Source organism: Dermacentor silvarum, chromosome 10, assembly GCF_013339745.2.
Source record: "Dermacentor silvarum isolate Dsil-2018 chromosome 10, BIME_Dsil_1.4, whole genome shotgun sequence".
Classification (NCBI taxonomy): Eukaryota; Metazoa; Arthropoda; class Arachnida; order Ixodida; family Ixodidae; genus Dermacentor; species Dermacentor silvarum.
In genome coordinates this window covers 64,325,951-64,348,721 of record NC_051163.1, presented here as the reverse complement: position 1 = coordinate 64,348,721, position 22,771 = coordinate 64,325,951, and the positions used below count along the sequence as shown (strand labels likewise).

Genomic DNA, 22,771 nt, shown 5'->3' with positions numbered 1-22,771 from the left:
AGCCAGCAGGATGAAGTTTGGGCGAATCATTGTAATAACTATATTGTTGTATATCCTCAATTTTGGAGCCAAAGCATCCCTGCGCTGTGGGGGCCGCCGACGATGTGGCGAGGACTCCCCATCTAAAACGACACTGCTGAGGTCGCTGTGACAGAAGCGCCGGACACTTGACACCCCTCAAACAGCGTGCAAATTACTGGCGGGCGCGTTCTACGAACAGCCACAGGCGGTGTGATGGCGCCATTCAGGTTTAGAGCAGGTTGCTTGCACGTGCGGGGTGGAAGAAAGCCTGTTGGCACAGGGAATTCTGAATTTCCCTTGCTCTCTACTCTCTCCCTTTTTCCCTACCTTCTAGTCAGAATAAATCAGTCTTCTTGATGCGCTCAAATCGAACGGACGTCTGTCGTTTTTCCATAAGTTAAATAGTATCCGTCTCTTATTCTACAACAATTACCATTCCCATGCTAGTTGAGCGGTCATGATCGCAGTTCCCGCGGACACTAGAGCCAAAGTGCTCTCTGTGGTACTTTTTGTAGAAAACTATCAACAGCACATCGGGTTAATTGATCAAATATGCTTAAATATGCTCAACGTAAAACCAGAAACGCACGCACTGCACCTAAGGCCTACATTCTCTGTGCACAAAGTCGGCTGCGTTTTCGGGGTGGCGTCAACAGCGACGAATTCCGCGCATCCCTGTACGCATAGCAACGTTCGACCTGATTCCCTTAGATAAGTCTCACTGGTGTAGTAGCGCTTTTCGTTGCCCCCAATTCTGGCCGCGTTGGGTTGCAATCTCAATATTCGCGAACTCGAATTTCCTGCGACTGGTAAACTGGCTTTCCCACACGGCGCAGTTGTCTGACGGCCGAGTTTACCGCACGCTGAATTACGCAATCAGAGAGAAAGATGCCGCGTTATTTGAGTCTGGTCCCTATTATAAAACAATTTTGTAATACCTACCATGTACAGTCGCGGAGCACCGGTCTGACGGGTGCACAGGTCGTTCTTTTTTTTCCTTGCAGCCTCTAGGTATGCAGGCAAAATCGAGTGGTTGCAGTTCACATGCGCTTGGTTAATCAATGTAGTTCATTCAGACAATTTTAGATTGCACGGCTGTGCCATCAGAAATTGAAATGTTGTCAGGATGTCGTGACATCTAGACTTGTTCGCGACTCTATGTATGTATGTATGTATGTATGTATGTATGTATGTATGTATGTATGTATGTATGTATGTATGTATGTATGTATGTATGTATGTATGTATGTATGTATGTATGTATGTATGTATGTATGTATGTCTATTTACCTATTTGCGGGTACGTATGTGTCTTAATTTCTGCTCAGGAAAGCGGCAATTGTCTGCTGGGGCGCGCTGCTTGCGTCTAAAGTGCATTCTTCTTTTATCGCGATAATTGACACTCCAGGCGAATTTCCGTCATCGTCGTCGGCGTCGCCGCGATGTTCCGTATAAAGTAGAAATGCGACAACATCGCAGCAGCGCGCTGTATGTTGTAGGTGCGAGCGAAAGCTTGCGAGGGTGAGCCGAGAAGGATAATGGCTTAACGCGGCGGTATCTTCTCGCGCTGGCACGGGAGTTAGGCGGGGAGGATGCCCGCCCACTTATCGCGATCAAGGCGGGGGGGGGGGGGGGGGGGAGAGGTCAGTGCCTTAGCTGTGGCGGCTAAGCATCGCCGCGCGCGTCCTATCTTAGAGGCTATCTGCGCTGGGTTCGAAGGCTTGCCGCGACCTGAGAGTACTGTTGCTTTCGTGTGCGCTGTGTTCTCGTGCGCCTAGTTCGCGTTGAAGCGAGGTGCAGCGTGAAGGGGAATTCGGTCACATTTTCCGTCGCTCTTCATCACGCCAGCGTTCTGACAGCGAGGGTCCGCGGTCACCGAGTGAGATGTGTTCGTGTTCGCCTGTGCGCGCGGGACAACTAGCTTGTTAATTTAGTTAGTAGGCAAATGTTTATTACAGCAGTTTCTGGAGCTGATAAAACTACTAAGCTTACTGCGCATACCTGTCTAATAATTTGCTATCGCACTCAATGTTTCGGCCTGTCGGGCAAAACTGGGACTCTATTTTCTTCTTTCAGGCTGATGGCTTTTGTGCGCTGTGAATTTCTCGATAACTGAGGAATGTCGGGCAGTTCAAACGTTGTCTAAAAGCAAAGAGTGTCAGTCACCCGATGCCGACCTGTTTCGCAGGACGTCATTTTGACCTGCGGCTGCGCACAGGCGCTGGACATGTGCATCACTGTCCTCGCAAACCGCGGTCAGAACATCCTGATCCCAAGGCCGGGTTTCTGCATCTACAAGACGCACGCAGAGTTCCTTAGCATCACGGTCAAGTATTACAACTTGCTGGTAAGGACAGCTGTCCTGAACACATTCACTCAACGCAAAGCAATTGCGCACTTTTTAAAGGGACACCCCGATGGCAAGACTGTTACTCTATAATTTCTTCGCATTTCCTCATATTTCTACTTTGGCAGGAGAATGCTGTACAGATAAAAAATTCATAAATAACTGGGTCGTACGTTCCAAAATTTGGAATATGGTTATGACGGACGCCGTAGTGAGGAACTTCGGATTAATTTTGACCGCCAGTGGTTGTTAACGTGGGCCTAAATCAATGTAGATGAGCGTATTCGTATTTCGCCCGCATCAAAATTTGGCCGCCTCAGCCGGGATCAAACCCCCGACCTCTTCATTCAACAGCGCAACGCGATAGCCACGAAACTACCACAGCGAGAAAAGTGTTGATTATTACTGGAGAAATTAGGGCTAAACGTCACTCTTATAAGTGCCGCACTAACTGCGCCACTGTGACACTTGGATTTCAACGTATTTCCTCGCATTCAAACCATTTTGGGGCAGTAAACAAAATTGTGCACGTTAAACTACACCAGTTGATCAGAACTACTCCGGAGACCTCCCCTGCGGCGTGCCTCAGAAACCACTATGCACTTCCTGGACGTTTGAACCCAATAATTAATTAGGCCTTTTTTTAGAGCCATGTTACTCCTACCACTAGAAATTCATTACTTCATTGACACCTCATGACCATTGCTTGGCGCTCTTTGGCCCGTATCTGGCCCTTGCGCAAAACACACCTTCGACATCAAACCCCCGATTTTTTTTTTTTACAATTAAATGAAACTCCGTAATGCTGGGCCTAACCGTTTGCAGCCTGAAAGGAGCTGGGAGGTGGACCTGGCACACCTCGAGTCCCAGATCGACCCGAACACAGCGGCCATTGTGGTGAACAACCCGAGCAATCCGTGCGGCAGCGTCTTCGGTAAGCAACACCTGAAGGACATCCTGGCGGTGGCCGCGAAGCACTACCTGCCCATCATCTCCGACGAGATAAACGAATACATCGTAAGCAACTGTGCAGCCTTGTTTATAGGGACAACCGTGGCCTCTGAGATCCGGCGGTGAGCGCGGTGGTTCGTTCACGCCCGCCGCCCAATCTCGGAGGCAATGATACGGAGCTCACTACAGGGAAATCTGGCAATCAATTGTTGATTGATGAATTTGCCTTCGATTTGGCATAAATTACCTTCGAAAGCGCAGCCCAGTTTATTTCCCTTTTTTTTTCTTTATTTTTAATTTGCCATCAATTGATGTTTTGTGCCAACCTCAACCCGTTACCTAAAGCAGTTGAGCGTTTTACTTTCACAATTAATTCGCTTTATTAGGTAATCTCCAGAGCATAGGCACAACACGACACTTTAGAGTATTCGTCAGTCACTAAATGCGTATTACACTTCATAACGTCTCTCCGCGTACATAATAACTATTGATATTTTAGAACATATATTAACTTTGTATTGTTCTAACAGCCATCGAAAGGCAGGAAGTAGAAACTAAATGAGACAAACTACTGTCATAAAATATGTTTGTAAAGAACGATGGCCTTCAATGATGTTGATACAACACATACAAGCAAGCTCGAAGCCAAAATGATAGTTAGGCCAAAACCATGTGCTACTTCGCGGCATTACCATCCTGGGCAAACAGCCATGCTTCAATTTCATTATTCGGACACGCCCGCCAAACTGGTCAGTAAGTTATATTTAACTCTAGTTACATATCTAGTTGGTGCGTATCATTTCGAGCGACTGTATTTTCTTACGATTGTTTTAAATGTGTAAGCATTTCTCTGCCTACCCAACGAGAAACTTGTCCGTTCGTCACGTAAGACGAACGCAATGGCTCACACTCGTGTAAGCAATAACTCATACCAACATAAGGCAGAGGTCTCAAGCGCTCAGAAACGTGCAGCGAACAGTGCATAATTGAAATCACCCATACAACACACAGAACAGCATACGTTTCAATAAAGAACAAGCTCTAAACAAGCATCCGCGAATCCATTGCATACCCCTTTCAGCAAGTATAGTGGTGGTTTTGCAACAGCTTCGCTGGACATCCTCGTTGCTAAGGGCCGATAAGAGTTGATTAGGGTCTAATCATGTTCGATAAGGTTGATAACGATCGATTAGGGTTGATAAGGGTTTTTACTGGTCGGATAGGTTTCTTAACATTCACAATGACACCGGGCTGCGCGGACATGAGCAAGTGGTACTATGCTGACGCATACTTAGACAACTCCCAGAGGAGTTTCTGCATCATTTTTTTTTTACCTTCGTCACTGGTTCGTACGAAGCCTACGAGCACTTCCTACCGCCGAGGTCGGCCACTCGGCGAAATGAATAACAATTTATCAGCACCAGGAAGAATACAGGCCTCACAAAATATTTTCTAGATTTCAATATTATTGGCAGCGAATAAACTTAAAAGGCAAGCTATGCTAATACATTCTTAGTCACAGATAGAGACATTGTAACAGTCACTAACTTGGCACAACCGAACGCAGGACACAAGGTTGACACAAGGTTGAACGCAGCCTAAATAAAGCTAAACTAAAGTTAAATTCGCGGGTTTTACGTGCCAAGAACCACGATCTGATTCAAGCCCGGATTAATTTAGGTCACTTGGTGTTCGTCAACGTACACCTAAATCCAAGTACACGAGTGGTTTTTTTTTCTTTTCGCCCCCTCGAAATTCGACCGCCGCGGCGGGGATCGAACATGCGATCTCGAGCTCAGCACCGAAACGCGATTACCCCTGGGCTATGCGCACCGAAGAATGTCTTGCCTTAAAATTGCCTTGAAATTTGTGTATACTTAGAATGTAACTATAATATATATATATATATATATATATATATATTGCCAGTCCTGCGTCAATTTCTTTGTCGCTTTGCAGGTTCATCTCTCGGTTATTTCGTCAGTTAGTTTTATTGCGATAGCAATTATATATAGACACTCCAGGCGCATTTTTGCCATCGCCGTCGTCGTCGGGACGTTCCGTGTAAAGTCCAAAGGGGATAACACCATCGCCGCGCGCCTAATGCTGTATGTGCGAGTGAAAGTGCGCTAGGGTGAGCCGACGATCGCGGCTCAATCTCCCGCGCGCAAGCGAGGAAAACAGGGAGGAAGCGCGTCGTTTTTCGTCGCGCGCATGGCACCGGGGGAGGGGAGGAAGAGGGGGGCGTTGAGGTGGGCTGCCGGCTCGTTGCTTTGCGTATGCTGTGTTCTCGCCACTCGGTTTGCGTTGAAGCGATGGACAGCTCGAAAGGTCACTTCGCTAGCTGCTGCCACCGCGCTTCCTCACGCCAGCGTTTTGATAGCAAGTGTCCATCGAGAAGACATCGAGTTCGATATGTTCATGTGTGCCTGTGCGCGCTGGCACCATGCTTCTTAATTTAGTTAGTAAGCGAATGTTAGCAAGTTTAGACGACCGATGCAACTATTATCCGTACGTCGTATAGACGTCTACTAATTCCTATCGCAATCGATGCTTCGCCTTTCGGCCGAAACTGCGACTTTTTTTTAAGGGACGGCTACCCGACCTTAGAATGGAGGTGGCGCCGTGACTTTCATAGTGGCCCCGCTTGCCAACCAGGTAACGCGCATTAGACTGGTTTCGGGTTGCGGCGAAGGACGAAATTCAAGAGTGACAAGACATCTCAGAGCCGGATCAAACGACGAAGAGTTAGAAAACTATTTGCATTGCCATGGCGTTGAAGAGTCAATTGTCCAATTGTCGTTCTGCCTTTTTTTTTTTTTTGTCATGTGTTAGACGACCTGTGCAGTAGGGCGGTCGTTATAGTGGTACACCTGGCTGACTCTTATTTTTCTTCAATGGGTATTGCACTTGTGTAATTCGCGCCTAGATGATCAAATTTCTTTGTTTTGTCCGCCTTTCGTTCTTTGTTATCTGCGCTATAATCAAAGATCAATTCCACCTCAATATTTTTGTTTTACTGAATTCTTGGGCATTCAAAGCTATATATCACTTCTTTTATAGGAAGATACAGCCAGTGCATCTGCAAATGTTTATTGCGAACTGGGGTTAAATACTTGCTATGCGGTCGCTCGACGTATCAGTGACGAGTTAAACTTCAATGAAGAAAATCACGCAGGGGCCGTACCGGAATAATTTTTGCCTCCTCTCTGCCTTCATTCCTTTCTCTCTCTCTCTTTCTTTCTTTCTTTCTATTTCGAGGCACCGAAAGTGCGCAGCACGTGATGCATGAAATTTTTATTGTTTTGCTTAGTTCCGTTCGCATAATTAATTCTTCGCAGGTTTTTGAGGGCCAGGAGTATTTCCCGATGGCGGCCCTGAGTGAAGACGTCCCCATTCTGGCCTGCAGCGCCCTCACAAAGAGGTGATTCGACGGCTTTGAATGTCGCGGCACAGCGTGGCCTCCGAGATCACGTCGACGAGTGATCTCGGGGTCCACGGCTTTGCCTCTGCGAGCGAAAGGTGTGCCATAATAATAGTACAAAACACGTGAAACTCGTGTTTAAGGATAGGGGCTGACACATCTGATAGTAAAGTTTACGCGTCGCTCTTATTCAGTGCTGCCTTGTAGCTAGGGATGTGCGAATAGTGAATAGTGACTGATGTCAGCATAGGAGTGATGGACAGTACATGGGTTTCCCTAAATTTTGTATTCTTCGTTTGAAACGCCTTTGCGACTTCGCTAATTCACTCCTTTAAGCAAAACTTGGCGTTATAAATGCAACCATTCGCAATGATTGTTTCAACGCAGGCACTTTTTGCCCTAAGGCTGCGTTTAGAATGCCACTGCGATTACTTGGAAATTTAGATAGATAAAGTGTCCTAACTGAAGCCGCCACAATGACCGAAGCCTCAACCACGAAAATTAAAGCTGCACGGCCACAACAGAACAGTTCGATTTACATTTTTTTTTTTGGAAACTGTGTGTGTTAAGGACACCCTGTCGTAACAAATAACTATCCTACTTTCGTTCATGGAAAATGTCACTTCCTTTCGGTAATCAGAAAATAATCCCTGGCAGCGCAATATAAAGAGTGATTAAATAGAGTGAAAAAAATTGTAAATGGCTTATATATTCATTTTACGAGCTGGAATACTTGCCGGTGCAGTCTGAACCAGCCTTACATAAAAAACGCACAACTTCCAGTGATTTCGCCAACGATTGGTTATAATTCGCGACCGAAGAGGTTAACATGAAGTGGCGAAACATTCACAAGAAAAACTCGACAGAAATTATCTCGCGAACCTTCGAGATTTGTGGCTGCTACTCTCAGGGAGCCTTGGTTGGCGTGTGGATTTGGACATCACCTATATACTCAATATTTTGTTGAATATCACTAAATTTTCCCGGCCACAAAGCCGTTTGAAGCCAGAAAGACAATTTTCAGGCAAATCCATGCACCGTCCATCATTATTGTGCTGTCTGAACCGCCACGCATGCAGTTCCTGTAGGATGGATGGATGGATGGATGTATGGATGGATGCTATGAACGTCCCCTTTGGAAAGGGGTGGTGGGTTGCGCCACCAAGCTCTTATTATTTTGCCTAATGTCCTATCTTTATTTTTGAGAAACACACAAATACAAAGAATTCTAGGCATCAACCTTTTTGAACCATTACTGGGAACTCTGTTTCTGTACGTCTCTGTTGTTTGTGGTCTCCCTACTTTTCTGCCACCAAACCTCCAACCGCCTCTTACTAATCTCTACAGCTGACATGTTTACTTTACCCATGCTATCCCTGAACCCAGGGACTTCAAGGAGGTCAGAGGAGCCTAGACTGGCAGCTGGGTAGATTTCTTCACATTCTTCAGCCAGCGTTAAAGTGCAATCTAGTATTTTCTTACTAAACATTATGCATCCGTCAATCTCGGTACATCTGGCATCTTCGTACATCTTTTGTCTCGTAGTCTCCGCTGTTCCCCAGGTTAAGCGTAAACCAATTAGACCAGCTTAGAACTCTTTATGCTTACTACCTACCTCGCTTTCCAGGTTTTTGGTTCCCGGCTGGCGAACAGGCTGGATTATCATCCACGACAGACACGACGTATTCGCGCGCGGGGTGAGTTTGTGCACTCTTTTCACTAGAGTATCTCTGCACTTCGACGAATCCGTTTCGTTACGGATCGGCGTTAAGATTGTTGTAATCGTAGTGGTGGCCTATTAGACCGATAAAATGGGGCCAATGAAAGAAAAGCGCAATTATCGCGACCATTGGTAAAGGTTACGTCATGAGACAAGATTAATACAAGGGTCACACACTCACTTTTGATCGCGATCAGTTCCGATACAGATCGGATTCTTTGATCGCGATCGATAGTGATCGCTGCTACACGGTACAACGATACGGATCGAGTTTAGGTGAGCTGAAGCGCTCCAGTGCTTGTTAGGGGGTCGAAAGCATTAATCAAATCTGGCAAATCTGAGTAATTGTAGGGTAAAAATCTTTTTTTTTTCATGAAACTGCTATTTCATCTTTCATTGGCGGTAAGGCTATTATCATCTGCTGATCGTCTGCTGTTCGTCTGCAACTCTAATAACTACATGGTCATCAGCGCCGTGGACGTCAGAATACGATCGCGATCAAGAGGCCCTATGGCAATGCGCGGATCGCGATTGTCTTGATCCGCATCGAGCAAGATCGCGATCGAAAGTGACTGCGTAGCAGCAATCCAATACGGATCGGGCCCGATTACGATCGAAGGTGACCATGTGACACCGGTATAAGAAAGCTGCGTGCAACGGATGGAGTTGGTAATTAGAGACCGATCACTGGGAGGGGCCTTCGTCCTGCAAAGGGCATCTTTATAGGCTGCTGATAATGATAATGATATTGTTACGGATATCGGCGAAAACCACTTTCTTGCGCTTAAGCCAAACCGCCGCACTACGTATCAGTAATCTGATACTCTTATTTTTCTTTTTGGCTGAAGGTGAAGAAAGGACTGCAGAATTTGAGCCAGAAATTGATGGGAGGCAGTTCTTTGGTTCAGGTAAGGTTTCTGCATAAAAGAAAAAAAAAGTAACTGCGACACGTATTGATAGTTTACAACAATTTACCATGTCTTATTCGTTTTCTTTTTTCGTTTTCAGGGAGCGCTGCCTTCCATACTGAAGAACACACCCAAGAAATTCTTCGACCGCACAATTTCCGTAGTGCAGGTAAGAATGCTATATGGTGCAAAAACTTAGTTATATGTTCGTTTTTCTTCATGAGACGGCAGAAGGAACGAACGTATGAACCGACAAAATGTATGAACCAGGAAATAGCCAATATTAATAAAGGCAGTACAGGTTCAGTTCGAGAAAAGCTTTATCTGGTCAGAGATTTACCTTCAAGGATCACTGTTTACAACAATATACGATTTATAGCATTGGAGACTCAGACGACGCCGTTATCGGGGCCATTGTGGAAAGCAAACTTGAGAGGTTCCATCGACCACAGGTGCGTTGCATAAGCAAAAAAGTGCAGGGCGGAGCCACGCAATATATTGCTCTATTATTTACGCAACAGAAAACAATGTAACAATTTTTGATAGATTGTTATGTTGCTCTCTGATGCCCAAGGTAACGTTGCCTCGGCTACCATAGTGGCTGGAATGTTGTTCGGCCATCACGTCCTCGGATCTTGGCGTTTACAAGCTTCGATTTCATGCAGTGCTGCACAGAAGCAGCGCTGAATTAAATCGAAGCCTGTTTACGAATTGCGATTAATTGTCGCTAAATGCTGTCTCACTGCATTGTTAACTTTTTTGTGGTAAAATACTAAGCCGACTTTGCAGAAGAAAACATTATTCCGTACGTAGCATGAATATTTAGGCCACTCCAGCCGTTTCTCATGATTACAAAACATAATTCCGAATATATTGCGCCGTCTTTCAGGAAAGGAGCTGAAATATTCGTTGCAAGTACTAGGTGCGCCAGCGGTAGCAGCGACTTCAGGTCGTTAGCAACACTGACACGGAGCAACACCTCCATGCCGAAAAAAATGTGGTATTGTATTTAAGGCAAGAATGCCTGACACTGTTATACTGCGCGCTGAATTGGCGCGTGACACTACTTTTTGTTAGCAAAGGATTATATTTGCTTTCATTTTTAGGCTAGCACTTTTTATCTTCGTAGTCTGTACTCTAAGCAAGGCAACATGAGCGCCAGTAAAAGCGGATAAGCGCCAAACGCGCCTCAATCAATTATATCCCGTGCAGTGAAGACAAGGTATTGTGTCAGCCAACCTGTAAGGGCAGCCGGCTGTGTGTTCCAAAGTAGAGATCAACCACAGCTGCGCTCTTAATACCCTCCATGACACCTTCTTTCTTTCATTCAATCAGCGGCACCCTTACGTTTGACCAGGGGCGGACAATTGAGGAGCACTGCTTGTGGAGCTTGGGTGACGTGGCCCATAGATCGCCCTGCGCAGCTGAGGTGAAGTACAGAGACGGCAAGGCGGAAGTGGCCATCACGCGCTTCCGGTTTTTCGTCGCATTTAGGCAAACCACGGAGGAAGGAAAAAAAAAAAAAGATTACGGTTGCTCCATCTTGCATAGGAATTGGTAGAACGCGAAAATGAAACGTGTCTTCACAGAAATTGTTGCACGTCTGCTTCATGTACTCACGGCCCACTGCAACGAAAGGCGCACGATTTGCGGGACGGCGACCCTGTTGCATGTTTGCTTCGAGCGTGGCGTGCTGTTGGCGGGCGGCGTTGAAAGGCGCCAGGCGTCTCAACGCGCTGACTTGCCCGCGAGAAATTGATACGGGTGTTCTAAGCCGCGTGCCGGTGCATGTGTCCCTGGCGTAATGGTTTCAATATCGGGCTGATGTACTAGAGGTCCTCTCTTCTGTACTAGAGGTCCTAGTGGTCTTGGGCACATTCTATAATGTCTATTATTTATTACACAATAGTTCGTTGAAAAATGTCACCCAGCCGTTTACACTTGGTTCTTTATTCTGTGGCTACACCGCCTTGGAGCCTCCGCTGCGCGGTGACTACCGAAGCGCTCTCTGTCGGTACTCGTTAGTGTCACGATGCAGTACTTCGCTTCACCGCTCCTAGACGACATCCGTTGCATCCGTTACATCCATTGCAGGAAGTCATTCGTGAAACCCGGCACAAAATACTTTTGTGTTAAAATAAATTATAGGAGAAAGAATTACGTGACGCCGCCACCCTTGGCAAGCTAATTCCCCATGGAGCCGTTCCCTTTGCTTTTTTTTCTTTCCCTCGTAGTATCGACCAGAAGTGTGGCCTCTGAGACTCGGTGTATTGGCCAGGAATGTATGATTTCAGGTAGTTTTTGAGGGAAGCTTTATTGGTCGGTGTACGCGGAAAACTATCATCATCAGCATTGGCTCGAGCGTCGTAGTCTTCTTCCGCAGCAGACTGGTTGGCGCCCCTCGGGTTGCGCTTCTGCTTGTGCCCGACACGCGCTCGTGCCTCTGCTTCCGCGTTCGTCGTCATCGTCATCTTCCACAGCTGGCTCCGTTGCCGCTCATCATTATAGCGTAGAATTTCCCTTCTCTTCTGCTGTCGTGATGAGGAGTCCCAGGTTACGGGGGTATGAGCCATTCATTGTCTTACGTGACGGGCAGATTTAATTTCGAAGCAATTTAATTTCGAAGAATCGCAAGCGGCAGTGACAGGCGAATGCTGCTAACCACGCCGCCGGGCAAACTCGAGACATCGAACGGAAGCGACAATAGCGACGAACGGATAATCGTACACGCATCGGAAGGAAAAGATGCACGAAAGAAAAGGGAAAGTAGCTGGAAAGCGAAGGACAAGTAGTACGAAGGCAAGTAAAATTAGTAGGTCAGCTGCACACACGACAAGCTTCGCTTACCCCATTTTCTCGACAGAGGAAGGGCTGGTGATTTCTTAAAATATATGCGCACCAGTACAACTTTTCTATCGTAGTTCTGCCTGCAGACAGGGAGCACTAAATCCTGCCGCGCGCTCTGACGCTACGATCACGTGTTGGGCCGGTACGTCTGGCTTCAATCGAATTGCGCAATGCTCCTTCCTAATCATTTGCTTCCTGCGTGAGAAAACCTACTACGTGACGATGATGTCGTTGGTGATGATGGTCATACCTTGGGTACCTCGTTGTCTGCGGCTGCAGATGTTGGCGGGGAGACGTTCGCGCGTTAATTAACCAGGAGCGCTCGCATAGTGAACACAATACGTTTACACCTCCAAATACGCATGTCTTCTCCAAGCCGCTAAATTTACGCTATTGCAACGTCAAATATGGAACGTCAGTTGATGGCGCGACTCGGAATGAGAGCGTATCAAGTGCGAATGCAATACGCGGAAGTCGGTATACAGGTTTTACGTAAAATGCGGCGTTCCAGTCATCAAATCACCACAGTCCAATGGGTGTTAGCATATCAAGACGTTCTGTGCTCGCCGCGGTGGCTTAGCGGCAATGATGTGGCGCTGCTATGGACGAGGTCGTGGAATCAAATGCAGGCCGCGGCGGCCGCATTTCGACGGAGGCGAAATGCAAAAAAAAAAAAAAGCGCCTGTATCTCGTGCACTGGGAGCAGGTTAAAGATCCCCTGCTGGTCAAAATTAATCCGGGGTCCCACAACATGGCGTGCTTCAAAATCAAATCGTGGTTCTGGCACGTAAAACCCGAGAATTCAATTCAAGACGTACTGTAAGCGCTCACCATTCCTGAACGCACTGTTCCACCAGCTTACCGGCGTTTCCTCACACATTTTGCAAATAATGTTGCTTTTGTTCGTTGCAGAAGAACGCTGAGGTTGCGTACAAGGTACTGTCGACGATTCCAGGCTTGCGACCAGTGATGCCACAAGGGGCCATGTACCTTCTGGTGAGTGACAACGCCGGAGGCGAGGGCCCTATGGGGCCACCATCTCTCGGATAAATAGTGACAGTGTCAGTACACCGGCGCTGAACGAGTGAAGACCAGGGTTACTACGTAACGCAAAAAAACGCGGTAGAAAATCGAGGCCTGTTTCAGCACCAAATACACTCACAAACAAACCTTCAACACTGAAAATACATTCTAAAGCATCACAAAACGCGTTGTGCACATCAGCAGACACCGCAAAACATTACTAAGCATCGTAATTAAGGTAAGAAAACCGCCTGGGGGCGATTCAATAGCACACCGATTCCAATATTGGGCCATACCTTTTTGAGCGGCGTCCCTGACAGTTGACGTAGCTGAAGTGACTAGAGCGCTTGCTCCGTCACTTCATTATTACCTCACATTGTAAACTGTGTCGTGTGTCGTTCTTCGCGTGGCATTGGAGAGAGAAGGATGGTCAACTGGGAAGTTGAATCGTAGGGAACCAGCGCACGGACAACGCAAGCTGAGAGAGTAAGAAGAGTGCACAATTCGCTTCCGTGTTATGTGGTATTTTGGTTTTGCTGCCTAGGGTTGACTTTTTTTATTTGCGAATGCCTCGACATGTACCATGCATGACAAGGTTGCATATAAGCTTCGATTTTTTATTACGAGAGCAAAATTATGCACACTGCAGGCGCATTTCTGCCGTCGGCGTCACCATCGTCGTCGATGTCGTCGTCGCCGTAAGGTTCCGTATAAAGTCGCATTACGATAATATCGTCGCCGCGCGCCGTATGCTGTATTTACGAGTGAAAGCCTGCGACAGGGGAGCCAGCGATCGTTTTTTAATCTCGCGCACGAAAGGCAAGAAAGCAGGGAGGAAGCGTGCAGTCTTCAATCGCACGATATAGGATCCCGGGGGAGGGGAAGGGTAGCGCGTTCCACTCCGGGCCACTGTATTTTGAAAGCCACCTGCAACGGGGACGTGCGCTGTATTTTCGCCGCGTAATTCGCGTTGAAGCGAGAGGCATCGCGACCGTCAATTCGTTTGCTGCCGCCGCCGCGCTTCCTCACTCCAGCGTTCTGACAGCGAGTTTCCGCGGTCATCGAGTGAGATGTGTTCGTGTTTGCTTGTGCGCGCGTGACACCATGCTTGTTAATTAAATTGGTGTGCCTATATTTACAAGTTTTACACTGCCGATCAAGCTACTATCCTTACTTCCTACAGCTTTCCGCTAAATTTGCTTTCGCAATCGATGCTCGCCTTTCGTGTGAAACTGTGCCTCTTTGATTTCATTATAACCATTTAGTTGCAAGTTCAGTGAAGTGTCTTGTCTTGTTTCCCTCTGTGCTCTAGCTCCCTGCGAATAAAGATTCCGTAGATGTTATCCTTCACGGAATACCGCTTTAACGGTGGCGTGGACGCCAGCAACGACGCTCATGGCGACATCTCCTGACGCTTTGTCCAACAACAACCCGTTAGAAACGTTTCTGTCTTACATTTGTGTTCTCGTCGAAAGAAAACCAAGTAAATTAAGGCATGAAACCACGCCTTATGATTTTCTGTCATGTGAAGCATTTTGAAAGGTATATACAACGCAAATTTAGGTGCAACGAGGGGTGATTCTGGTGTGACGAAGACTACGCGACGACCACGGGATGACAACGCCGTAATGATGATGATGGTGTGATGATCACAACGACGGTGGCTCGAAGACAGCGTGATGACAACGATATGACAACGGAGCGACAGCAAGAGATTAAAAGCGGTGGAAAGATAACGATGTCGTGACACGAAAAGAATGATGACAATGTCATGAAGCCAATGAAATGAGGGCGACGGAGTGACGACGAAATGGTGACAATGACGACGCGTGGCTGTTGGAGCTCACGTCGGCGCTCCGGTGCATCACCTGCCGCCGCGGGCCGCCTTAATTCGCGCGTAGGTGTTTGTTTGCACTATGTCCGGTGGCATTTCGATCTGCACTATATCCAGGATACGCCCATACGTTTCGGAGACAAAACTGGCGCGTCCTTTCGCGTGTCCTTGTTTTGACCTGGGCTCCGACTAGGCAAATAAATGCTTCGCATGTAATGCACATTCAAAACGATATGGCCCTTCCTCTTTCATAGGAGTCGGTAGAACACGAAAGTGAAACGTGTCTTAACAGAAGCTGTTGCATGTTTGTTCCGTGAACTCACGGTCCGCTGTAGCGAAACGCGCGCGATTTGCGGGTCCGCAACCATGATTGGCGCGCGGAGTCCTGCTGCCGAGTCGCGTCGGCGTCTCGGCAGGTACGAAGGTACGAAGGCAGGTACGGAGGTACGAGCATTTTAGTCCGGTTCCGTTGTGTTTTGGGAAGCCAGTTGCGTTGCGACGCGTTAAGCTTCAGGAATGCGAGTGGCAGAGTTCGCAGCTTGCGCCGCGATTGCTCGAAGGCATTCTGATTCACGCTGGCGTGTCTCTCGCTAGACCATAGCGAGATTCGCTCGTCGACGTCGTCGCCCTCTGCGCAGCTTAGAGCACCCGTTTTTAACATCAGAGCTGTTTAAGCTCTTCGTTGCACCGCGTAGCATTGACCAGAAATGTGGGCCAATCCTGGAGGTAGTGCAATGGCACATACCCCTGTGAACTAGCGAAGCTGATTAAGCTCGAGGATTGTCCGTCGAGTGTACGCCGCAAAACCTCCGCCTGGTGATTATGTCACCATGCGTCGCCTAGCAACGCTTCGCCCCAGCTGTTCCCCCAGCTTCGCCCCAGCTCGCCATAGCTGCGTGAGCCGTGAGGTCATGGCGCGCGCCGCATCACTTCGCCTTAGCTTTGCCGAGCCATGACGCCACCGCGCCGTGCGGAGTGGTTGCCACGGCTGCGCAGAGACGGAGCTAAGCCGTGACGTCAATGCCCCGACCCACGGAATATATATCTCCGCGTCACCGCCACGGCGACACAAAAGCCCCGCCGTCTCCACGCGGAGCACATCGACGCGAAGATGGGGCGGCCGAAAAAGAGCGTTACACCCGAAGAAGAAGCGCGGCGCGAAATCCGCCGCGCCGCTACTCGAGAGCGCGTGAAACAACTTCGGTCCTATCGCGAGTATCGCGGCGGCGAAATGTTGGTGATTCGCAGAAGATCCGGAGTTACGAGCCCGCGAAACTGAGCAAAAGCGTTTGAGCATCGAGAAGCGTCCAGATATTTTAATGACCGAGTGTTCGATGCTCCTTGGGCTGTCGATGATTCCAGGGTGATCTTGCACAAAACGTCGCCGTGTCTCGAAGCATAACCTCCCAAAAACTTGGCCCAACCGAGATAAAGCTGGGTGGCGTCGCCAGCTTCGCTGTTTGCCGTCTTCGCACCACTAGTGTGAAGCTGCCCCTAATTTTTTCTTAGTTGTTGCCATCCCAAGCGAAGCATTACGCGGCCTGTAAACCAACTGCTGATGCATATTGAAGCTCCACTCCGTCGGCGACGAGGAGTGGAGCTAATCGGACGCGAACGAGAAACAATGTGCGGAAACTGCGTCGTCGCCTCCGCAGTAGGCCTACACCGCCTACACCAGGCTACAGCCGCGCTGGAGCCTCCGCTGCGCTGACTACCGAAGCGCTCACTGTAGGCGATCGTTAGTGTCATGATGCCGTAATTCCCTTCACCACTCCTATATGGCGGCGCGATCCCTGCCAAGAGAGAGCACAATTTACGATTTCGCGCTGACGTCACATCCGTTAGAGGGTATAAACCCTGCTTCTGAAAAGTTTGGGTTATTTCTTCAATTATTGATCGAATTGCTTGGGATATGCGTTTTCTTTCATCCTGGTCTCACTGAACAGAACGGCTTCAAGTAGTTGGTAAAGAAACGGCTAGCGGTATGTGGCCACCGGTCCTTGCTTTACTGCGGAAACACAATGGGATAATTGAGGGTCAGCGGCGGATGCCTGTCGCGGTGAAGGCGCCGAGATGAGGCAGGCGCGCGGCTCAATGACAGTGCCGATTATGTCCGACACGCGGAGGGGCGATTGGTGCCGGCTGGCACTGAGCAAACGTGGGGGGCACATGACGACGCGATTAGCGCACAATAGTGCACAAAGCTGACCTCAAGAAGAGTGAATATCGGTGCTTCGTCACATACATCTCGTGCGGTCGTCCTGACTGCAAAAGCTAAGAGGTCCGTGACTGCGGCCGGCTCCTGATGGGCGCGGGCCAGGCGGGTCTTCGGCACAGAACGCGGGAACGCCGTAATCATTATTCACCGCGCGCACCTTTCCCATTGTAACTGTTTTGGCAACCCATTTTGGAGACCGTTGCCCATAAACCGTCCTGAAAACTTTCTTTGAGCAAGCATTTACTCAACAGGGGTACGCTGAGCCTAAAGTGTCGTGTTGACAGCTTTCAGTGACCTATGGTGCGCAATTACTAAGCTGCTACCTTACCGGGTTTTTCCAAAGAGTACGCGGTTACGAGCGGGAGACGGGGTGACAAAGCATAGGCCAATCACCCTGCAACTTTGGTTTGCACGTGCTACCTGTTTATTAGCATTTTATTGTGCCCAAGTGTTGGGCTCTGTGGCTTTGCACGAGAGTACGATTATTATGCATTTGTAACCTCCCTCCCGAGCGAGCTAAACGAAGCGACATTATGCCAATTCCCCCACCCCCCTTCTTTCCAGCTCTCCTCGCCACTCGGTTGCGCGAGACCTCACGTGCGACTATCCCCCCTCCACCTATATAGACCGGTCACCGGTCTATATTGTCACGAGCCTCGAAAAGTAGAGAGAGAGAGAAGAACTTTATTTATTTCCGGCAGATTGCTGGGCTGGGTTCCCACCTAGGAGCCAGCGGAGAGACCGTGTCTCCCGGCAGCTTCCTCGGCCTGCTGGATAGCCCACAGTTGCTGGTCCAGGCCTGAACTGAGCAGCGCAGTCCCCCAACGCGCCCGAAGGCCCTCATTGGAGGCCGCGACCCCAGTATTGCTGATTAATGCTGGACATGCCCATAGGATGTGATCTAGTGTGGCTCTGGTGTTACAATACTGGCATAGATTGGTTGTATATAATTCGGGGTATATATGGTTCATGATGACAGGGTTCGTGTATGTTCGTGTTTGTAGCTGCCGCCATTGAACGGACTGGGCCCTATTGAGCTTGGGGTGAGGTGGTGGATACTCACGCCTTTGCATTCGATAATGTTGAGTAATGTCACAGAATTTAGTGAGCCGATCGTCCCATTCCCACACCACCGCGGAGGTGTCCGTTCGAGTGGCTGCTTCTTCGAACGCGGCTCGGAACGTGAGACCTCGAACCACGTTGTGCGCCACCTCGTTTGGACTGAACTCCGGCTGATCAAGAGGTGTGTGGGCTGGGATCCAGAGGATTTGTACGCATTTGTCTGCCTCATAAGTTTTGCCTGTATTAAGGATCCGCAATGCCTCAGGGGAGATTCTGCCGTTGGCGTAGTTTCGCACGGCCGTTTGAGAGTCGCTGATGATATACGAGGCATTGGTGTGAGCTATCGCCAGCGCGATAGCCACTTCCTCCGCCGTTTCTACGTGTCTTGTGGCGATTGATGCGCTTGCTTTGCATTGGTGTGTGTGGTCTACGACCGCAGCTACGAAGCGGTGACGGTCCAGATAGCGTGCTGCATCGACAAAGACCGCTTCCTCGTTGTGACCAAAAATCTTAGTCATAGCTTTGGCTCTACTGACGCGTCTGCCTCGTTGTGTTCGGGGTGCATGTTCTTGGGCATCGGTGGAACTGTGAGTTTAGTTCGGATATCGCGTGGTATGTCATGTTTGTCGCCATGTTGTGTGTGGTAAGAGATGCCGACATTCTCGAGTATCTGGCGGCCTGACTTAGTCTTGGCCAATCGCTCGTATTGTGATATTTGTTGTGCCTCGATAAGCTCCTCGAGGGAAAGTAGTCCTGAAGGTTTAATAAACCGTAGAGCAGCTGGCTCTTGGAAAATGCGGCCGTCGGGGCTGGCTCGCGCAGGGAAGGAGCGCGCTGTCTTCTTTGTTCTCTTGGGCTCGACCCACTTTGCCCTCGATCCACTACCTACAGGTGGCAATATCCCCCCTTCCGAACAAAAGCATCGCCTCGATGCTAAAGAAAAATAGGCGTAGAAGACAAAGAAGAAGAAGGCAAGCAAAGCGAAAGTACACACAAAAAAAGTAAACTTCACGCCGACACAGTCAATGAACGAAGAAACAAGCTCCCGAAGTTAAATGAAAAGTAGAAACAAAGAAGGGAATAAGAGAAAAACGAACGAAAACAAAAAAAAATTACGGACGCGCAATGTACGGCTTCATGCGCACAACATGAACTATGTCTGAGCTCGGTTGTCTTTGTGTCCTACTCCGTGTCTGTGATGATGTGTCCGGAACAACATCGTAGTTTACGTCACTGACGCGGCGGAGCACTTTATACGGGCCGAAATACCGGCTCAGCAGCTTTTCACAGAGGCCGCGACGGTGAATGGGGGTCCACACCCAAACTTGGTCCCCGGGGTTGTAGGACACGTCCCTTTGGCGGATGTTGTAGCGTCGTGCGTCTGCCTGCTGCTGCTGGCCGATATGCACCCGCGCGAGCTGCTGAGCTTCCTCAGCACGCTCTGCAAATTCCTCCTCTGCTGAAATTGCCGCGGTCCTGCGGAGGATGCCGGGCGGCTCGGCGCTGGGTCCTGACGGCCTCACTCCTGCGCTGGTTAAGGGCATAGCGAAAGTGCAGCCGGTGTTCGTGGGGACCCCGGCTGCACTTCAGCCCATAAGCCCATAAGGAAGCCCATAAGGAAACCCTAACTGTTCCTATACCCTTATCAAGGACAGACGCAGCGAGGGGTGTTCGTTTACTCGCTCAAACCGAGACAGAAACGTCATGGAGCAGCCCGATTTTTACGAACTGTCATCTCCACCGGCTGGATCCTACACTGAGGCTACAAATTCCATCGAACTTACCCCGCCGTGATGCAACTTTACTTTGCCGCCTCTGGTTAGGGGTGTCTTTTACGAAAGTGTACTCATTCCTTCTGGGCATGTCCGACACACCAATCTGTGACTCGTGCAAGTGTGAGGAGACGGTGGAACACGTGTTGTTTTTGTCATCTTTATGAGACCGAACGCGACATTCTCCGGAGTGTGTTAAACAAATTAGACAGGAGACCCTTTTCAGAGACAAAGATTCTTGGACCGTGGCCCCACGCGTCGCAGGCTCACAAAGCGACGCGGGCATTGTTAAAATTCATGAACTCGACTGGCCTCAGTGACCGACTGTGAAGTGTTGGACAACCGCAAGTGTTCATACTGCGAGTACTTTCTTCCCTCTCTCTCCTTTCTTTTCATCCCTTTAATCCCCTTCCCCCGTGTAGGGTAGCAAACCGGACGTGCGTCTGGTTGACCTCCCTGCCTTTCCTTTCTTCTTTTTCCTCCTCCTCCTTCCTCGGCGTCAGTTGTCAATAGGTCAGCGTCTTGACACGGCAGCATAGCGTCCAGCATCGTCTGGACTTCGCGACCGTCATCTGATGCGCGGGGTCAAGGAGCAACTCTTCGCTGGCCTCGTACGGAGCCCTCCGAAGACGGTCGCGGAGTTCTTGTCCGAGGACGTGACCATGGAAAAGATGCTTCTGCATCGCTCGAACCTGTATGAGCGGCAAGAGAACAGCCTGTCTGCTGCTGACATTTTCACGGCCATAGGAAGCAATGGTGACTGTCTGCGAGAACTCATCCGCTCTGTAGTACGTGAATAGTTGCAAAAGGCCGCCGTAACACCGCGCCCTACGGTAAGCTCCATAGCAAGCATTAACAAGGACGAACTGCACCAGGCGCTCCGTGACACCTTGCCCCCTGCTAACGCTGCGGCAGTACCTCCTGAATACTCCCGTGCGACCTACGCGGAAGCCCTGAAGCGCCCTGCTTCCTCTCCGCCGCTGTTCGTTCGTGCTCCTCCTACGGTGTCAGTTCAGTCGGCGCAGCCGATATCGTACTACGACGCTGGGTATACACCGCCGCCCGTTGTTCATGCCGCTTCATTTGCCCATCGTTCGGAGCAAGCGGTTCACTACGTTGACGACAGACGCCCGCCCCCTCTGAAGTCGGATGTTTGGCGTACACCCGATCATCGGCCCCTGTGTTTCCACTGCGCTGAAGCTGAGCACTTGTACCGCCAGTGCCCATACCGGCGCCTTGGGATTCGCGGCTTTTCCGCATACTCTCCGCCGCCCCGATACGGCCAGCGACCCCGGGACATTTAGGACTACTTCTCTCAGCAGTGCTTGCCACCAAGCAGTGCCAGGCGGCAGTCGCGATCGCCGTCTCTGAGACAATTTTCACCTCCACCCCAGCGGTATTCTCCCGAGCGGTCGACCAGTCCTTGCCGGGAAAACTAACTGAGGCGATCTTTGGGGGCGAGGTCGCTGACAGTCGAAGCGCTGAAGACCTCTGACGGACGCAGTTACGGAAAGATACGGATCCGACATCACCTGCAGCTGAACGGGACGACCGGCTTTCGCTCGATATACCAGTGACTATTGACGGTTATGCCGTTAGTGCTTTAGTGGACACCGGCGCAGACTATAAGATACTAAGCGGGAAAATAGCAACGCAGCTGAAGAAAGTAATCAGGCCCTGGCATAACTCTCAGATTCGGACGGCTGGCGGCCACGTCGTTACTCCACTGGGCGCCTGCACGACTATAGTTGAGATTCAAGGATCTACATTCGTAGCGAGCTGCCTTGTCTTACGCGAATGCTCCCGCGACGTTATTCTTGGGGTTGATTTCCTGCAGGAGTACGGCGCGATTATCGATCTTCAAGAGCATCGTATCACTTTCTCTGCCGAACGAGCAATCGACGTGCAAGACGGCCAACGGCGCGACGACGTACTTCCTGTGTAACGCTTCCTCCACGAGCCAGTGTCCTCATCGACGTCACATGCTGTGGCTTACGCGATGGCGAAGCGATGGCCGAAATTAACTTGGAACACCTACTGAAGCAAGGTGTTTGTGTGCTCGTGTTTATACAGATTCGTGCTGGTCATTCGCAACTGCTTGTTACCAACTTTAGCTACGAGCACCGACACCTGTTCCGCGGCACTTTGTTAGCGTTTGCAGACGCAGTAGCAAACGTTAATAACTGTTTCACGTGAGAAGTAGTGGAGACAGCAGACACGTCTCTGGGCCATCTCGACATCAATTCTGAACTGTCCACCGATAGCCAGACAGCACAGCGCTAGCTCTTGCTTGAATTCAGGACCTGCTTCGCACATTCTTCTAAGGTACGCCAGACTTCCATCACTAAACACAGGATCATCACGTACGAAGACGCACGCCCGATACACCAGCAGCCTTACCGCGTGTCGGCAGAAGAACGCGAAGCCATACGTATGCAAGTCCGGGAGATGCTTGACGATGGCGTCATCGAACCTTCCAACAGCCCGTGGTCATCTCCGGTCGTTCTTGTCAAAAAGAAAGACGGAACGCTACGCTTCTGTGTCGACTACCGCAAGCTCAACAACGTGACTAAAGAGGACGTGTACCAGCTGCCGCGTATCGACGACTCGTTGGATAGACTACGGCGTGCCCACTATTTTTCTT

At 49.5% G+C, this 22,771-nt stretch overlaps 1 protein-coding gene across 4 annotated transcripts in view; it reads left to right on the top strand.

Annotated features, from left to right (window-relative positions):
• The window catches only part of LOC119465871 (tyrosine aminotransferase), an 84,167-nt gene that overhangs the window by 18,488 nt on the left and 42,908 nt on the right, over positions 1-22,771 (top strand). For 3 of the 4 annotated variants that reach the window (XM_037726349.2, XM_049657110.1, XM_037726348.2), the window contains exons 3-9: positions 2,210-2,368; positions 3,194-3,385; positions 6,661-6,743; positions 8,371-8,440; positions 9,312-9,371; positions 9,472-9,540; positions 13,131-13,214. In XM_037726349.2, the coding sequence (XP_037582277.1) occupies positions 2,210-2,368; positions 3,194-3,385; positions 6,661-6,743; positions 8,371-8,440; positions 9,312-9,371; positions 9,472-9,540; positions 13,131-13,214 (717 nt within the window). The remainder of the gene's footprint in view (positions 1-2,209; positions 2,369-3,193; positions 3,386-6,660; positions 6,744-8,370; positions 8,441-9,311; positions 9,372-9,471; positions 9,541-13,130; positions 13,215-22,771) is intronic. The other variant, XM_049657111.1, reaches the window with a different exon arrangement.